The sequence below is a fragment of the Merops nubicus genome, unplaced genomic scaffold (genome assembly GCF_000691845.1).
Source record: "Merops nubicus isolate BGI_N331 unplaced genomic scaffold, ASM69184v1 scaffold8083, whole genome shotgun sequence".
Taxonomy (NCBI): Eukaryota; Metazoa; Chordata; class Aves; order Coraciiformes; family Meropidae; genus Merops; species Merops nubicus.
Window position 1 is genome coordinate 1 of NW_008598189.1, and position 5,370 is coordinate 5,370.

The following is a 5,370-nucleotide window of genomic DNA, read 5'->3' on the forward strand; positions in this document are numbered from 1 at the left end:
AGATGAACCATTGTCCTCATTATTGTTCATTTCCACTTGCAGAGCCTCATACCTATTATGCAAGGGTGCCTGGAACGGTGGGGTAGTCACAGAGGGGACATGCCTGTTATGCCAAGCAGGAACTTGTCACCCCCTGTCCCTCAAGTCACTGTGTTCAGTCTGGCAGAAAGAGGATAGTGAATTCCCCATGTCACGCATTCAGTCTGCCTGTTGGGTCTGTCCCAGGAAAGGTAGACTACTGGAACTGCACCCTTTCTCAGACTCCCTGATACTCCTCAAACTACTCACCTCCTCCTGGAGCTCTGTTACTAAGCAGAGGAGTTATTCTACCTGGGCACATCTCTCACAGGTGTGCTCACTGCTGCCATCTTGCACCAGTATAAGAGCTAGGCACAGCCTGCAGCCTGATGCCTGGGTAGCAGCGTGTTCTCACCAGGGAGCTCTGCCTGGGAAGCTGCATTAGTTGTGGTGGCTACAGGGCTTAGAGAGGCCATGGCTTTCTGCTGGGTGGAAACCATCCCTCCCTGGTCAGAGCTGGCAGAACTACAGCACCCTTCCATGCAAACTGCCATGCAAATCCTTGCTGACACCCTATGTCCTGGTTGCAGTGCTCCTGGTCACTAGCACCCCAGGGACTTTTTATATGTGGAGAGAACAGCTTGGCTGCTGTTACTCCTGGCTCTGCCCAGGTCTTGTCAGTCACTCCAGCTGTGGCTCTCCTGGCTCCCCCTGAGGTTCCCCCAGTTTAGGCAACCCCCCCTGTGCACTGTGCTCGAGTGCTTGGCTGCAGATTGAAGCTGCTCACCTCTGACTATTTTGTTACATTGAGTATATTACCACATATAACAAAAGAGGCACATACAAACATTAAACTTCTTTGAAAGATACATCAAAATATTTTTCCATTATTATGATTTAACTGGTTGATATTTCTCTGTAGTCTATAATGTAATTGAACTCAATCTGCCCAAATTTTGAGGATTGAAATCCTCTCCTATAACAACTGCAAAGATCCCAGCAACATAATATGCAAAATTCTTACCAGAGTAAGTAACTGCTGTTGTACTGTACGTTGCACTTTGAGTATAGGATGGAACAACAGTAGCTGCAGCTGCTACTGGCTGCACAGTAGAGGATACCGGATATATAGAAAATGTAGTTGTTGCTGGACTTGGGGTTGCAGGTTTTATAGCTGTCACTTGTCGTGTTTGCTGGGCTTGGGTATACTGGGATGCCCCTTGACTATATCCTGCTTTTGGAGCTAATTGGGATAGAAAATAGAAATGTACAAACATTGATATGCTTTAGTTGAATGAAATACAAAACATATTAAATGATACTTAATGACATGCTGGGGAATAAACACATAACAAGTAAGTCTTGTTTGGTTGATTATTTTGCCCTTTTTGTTTCATTGGGGAGGGTTTTTTTTACTGTTTCGTGTGTTTTGTGGGTCCCCCCCATAAATGTTATGCATCACCTACCATATATCACACAACTGTTTAATCATGTCACAGCTCACACTAGTAAGCCTCAGATTTAACTGCACTGACAAGTTTTTACACAACCTTCTTATTCAAGTTTTACTAGAGCACATCTAAACTTTTATTATTCCCAATTAAAAGTAGTAAATAGGATTTTGTATCCTTTGCAGCATTCATGATACTAATAATTAAAGAACTACACACATTAAGTAAAGAAGTAGAAGTCTTTCTAACCAAGTTATCATCTGAACCCACCATTGACTCTTTGAACCTACCTTAGCAAAAGTTTGTCTAGAACCATGCTTTGAGTGTATTTAATAACAATCCAAACCTCAAAGATAGTTACTGTCCAGGTATGAGTTAGAACAGAACTAATTCTGTTCAGCAATTTTACTTTGCAGCTCAGTCTCTTCTAACTAGATGCACTGTCTGAAGTTAAGAGCAGATTTTTGCAGCCAGTCTCTGCTTCTAGCAGTGATAACGCTCCACATTTAGAGTTACCGCCAAGGGGTGGGGTGTGCAGAAAGGCTCTTGATTGTACTTGCTCCTGTGCAGATCAAGGTCACTACTAAATCTTGTCAACCACATTGGGGTGCAGAAAGTGAAAGGCTACACCTGCGGGGAGGAGCAGCCAGGACACATGACCCTAAACTGACCAACAAGGGATTCCATCCCATCTACATGTAAAGCTAAGGGATCATGAGGGTCAAGCCTCTTCTTCAATGGCCAGTGTCTGAGGAGGATTCCATCCATTCTGCCTTTGATCATGATCTGTGTTCCTGAATCCAGCTCCTGAACCTGGTTCCCATCTGCCGCTGAGTCCAGTCTGGGACTTCCCCAGTGCCTACCCACAGCACCAGTGGTGACAGTAACATCATTGCCATCAGGGGGGTTGGGTTCAATACTTGTTCTGTACATATTCCATGTTGTTATTTTCATTCACGCTGTTTTAGTTTTCCTTTCCAATCTGTAAGTCTCCCTTATTCCCTTTCTCTTCTCCTTTGGAGAAGGGAAGAGGGGTTAACAGAGAGCATCTGTTACAGTTCTAGCGGACAGCCCTGACCCCCTAAACCTTGACAGTTACTTCTGGCAATAGCACAATAATGTTCAAGTTCTAGGTACAGCAAATTTTTCTATACATTGATAGGGATTACATGTCAAAAAAAACAAACAAACAAACAAATCAAAACACCAAAACACAAAACTGAATAATGTGAAATATTTGGATATATATTTTTAAGGTATTATAGTACACAGACTATGCATAATGACAGGAGTTTGAATCATGCCACCCACCTGTCTGATAGTACGATTCAGCTACTGAAGGTTGAGGCTGGGCAGCAACAGCTGCAGCAGTCACTGTTGGTTGTTGATAGTATTGTTTGTTGTCATAAGCTACAGCTGGGGCAGTAGATCGAACATAAGAATAAGAATCCTAAAAATTCAAAAAAGAAAAGCCAGCAAATTTCTCCTTAAGTTTATATCTAGAGTAATAAAAATAATTAGCAGAGTCAAAGAATTTTCTTCTATTCTACTGAAGTAAATATTAAAAAATATATATATATTTACAGATACAGTATATACTAATATATGCATTACAGAAATTAAATTTATGCTTACAGATACTTCAGGCCTAAGGACAACCCTGATTGTCTTTTTCAGACTTAATGTAGGAATTCACCTGATGCTGTTAAGTCACTTTCCCTTCCAAATTATTTTTGTTACCAAAAAGCAACTATTCTCACTAGTTTTTCATAATGACTGTAACGGATTACATTCCTGTAAATGTGACTGTGACAGATTACCTTCCTGTAAAATATGAAGGAAAAAAACCACAACAAATCTCTACATACCACAATAAATTCACGAGTTTACAAACATGACCCTTTATTTGCTTTATAAATCCCATAATTAAAAATACTTTTATTGGTTATAATTTTTAGAGTATGAAAGCCTTCTTTAGTTTTTGGTCCATTGGGGAGCCATATTTAGTTTATAAGGGCAAGGCAAGTAGCCCATTCAAAATCTCCAGAACTCAGGAGACGGTTAGTAAGAAGGGGAGTGCTTGGAAGACTATACGCACATACGTATATTCTCCCATTCTCATGATATTTATGGTAAAGAGCTGATCAATTGAGGAGTAGCAAGGCATGAACTAGATTAGTTGAAACGTACTAATGTACAGAATTTATTTCAAAGAAATAGTCTCTTTTTCCATCCAACCTGTGTAAAGTAGAATTATTTTTCTTTAGGGGACACTTTCTGTCTGAATGCATCTAATAATTGACTAGTTTAATGATCTTGTAATTATGAGTAAATGTGCTACTGGAAAGACCCCCATGTTTCAATTCATTACCATATGTAATGAATTACAAAAGCCGTACATAGGAATTTATAACATACAGCAACAGTATAGTCCTTTTAAATAAACAAAAATACTAATTGGAATCTAGATAATGCCTTGATAAGTTTAGGATTAAGAAGTTAAAGAATTGTTACAAGGAACATACTATTCCAATGTCCTCCATCTCATAGTAAATGCACATTTTAACTATGAGCCATGCCATAAGTTTGATGACTCTTGTGCACAAACACATCAGTCTAGAAATATCCACTGAAGACTAAAAAATGCTAATGTAGCATTTGATGGTGCCCAAGCCTGGAGCAGGCTGCCCAGAGGTTGTGGAGTCTCCTTCTCTGGAGAGATTCCAAACCTGCATGGATGTGATCCTGGGCACCCTGCTCTGGGTGACCCTGCTTTAGCAGGGGGGTTGGACAAGATGATCTCCAGAGGTCCCTTCCAACCCATACCAGTCTGTGAGATTCTGTGGAAAAAAAGCTGATAAAAAGACAAACCTCACGCTTCCAATGGAAAAATACCTGGCTATGTAAAACCCCTCATCTTTCTGCATCTAAGCTGATTGAAATGAATGGGCTAGGGTTACCAAAGTGCATACATGCTTGCATTGTGAGAATCCAAACAGAAGGGGGAAAACTGCAACTTCTCACTCTGCAGAAACCAATCAATCCCATGGAAAGCTGCTACTACTTTTTTGGTTGTTTAGTTTTCAGGAGGATCCTTATCTTCAACTGACCCACTGCTGACAACTGCTAGATTCAACACAAGGAACTGTCAGCAAAGGTCAGGGCAAGATGAAAACAGACAATAGTTCCCTTGTGTAGAAGTCTGTAGCCACGCAAGGTTAGACAGTGGTCTCAAAGGGTGCCCAAAACCTATCCAAAGGGTAGTTCCTCTCCTAGTGTAATCTTCTATCCTCTTCCATTTGGTACTAGACCTCCTATGGCACCCAGGAATCTGACAAGGGAACTATTTCTATCTCCCTCTGAAAATTTTTGTTGGAATAGTTTTTTCATCTAAATCAGTTCCATGATCCAGTTTACCACATGTCACTTAGGCACACTTAGGCCACAACATTTAGGCTAGCAGAAGCAAGTATTTCAGCAGTAGTTCACAAAATCATTTGGAGATAAATGTCAATTCATTGCTTATTGTGTGAATGTCTAAATCTTAGCTCCTGCAGTACTACTGGTGATAATCCTCTATACATGCCATATGAGACTGCAGTCACTTCACATTCTATCAGTTTTAGCTACTAAGTAATTTGAGTGATTCATGTAAGAAAAAAAAAATATCACCACATTCTCATATCCAAACAGGACTCTTCCTTTTAATGTATCATTAAATAAATAAATAAATCACACAAGGCTGTTGGGTTTTGCATTTTTTTTTTTTTTTTTTTAAACACACCTGGTAATTCTGCGTAGTGACAGGAGGTGGTGGTGGTGGAGCCTCTTGTTGCCTCTGTGTATAACCATAATCTGTAGCTGTGTGTGCTGTAGGATAGCCTCCATATGCAGCAGCTGT

The 5,370-nt window shown here is 40.4% G+C and overlaps 1 protein-coding gene across 1 annotated transcript in view; it reads right to left on the reverse strand.

Annotated features, from left to right (window-relative positions):
* Positions 1–941: 941 nt before the first annotated feature.
* Positions 942–5,370, reverse strand: part of LOC103769725 (zinc finger RNA-binding protein-like) — a gene marked incomplete at its 5' end in the record, with an annotated part of 4,624 nt that continues 195 nt past the window's right edge. Inside the window, 3 exon segments of the mRNA XM_008936951.1 lie at positions 942–1,261; positions 2,781–2,919; positions 5,254–5,370. The exon segment at positions 5,254–5,370 is cut by the window's right edge and continues 3 nt beyond it. Of these exon segments, the coding sequence (XP_008935199.1) occupies positions 942–1,261; positions 2,781–2,919; positions 5,254–5,370 (576 nt within the window).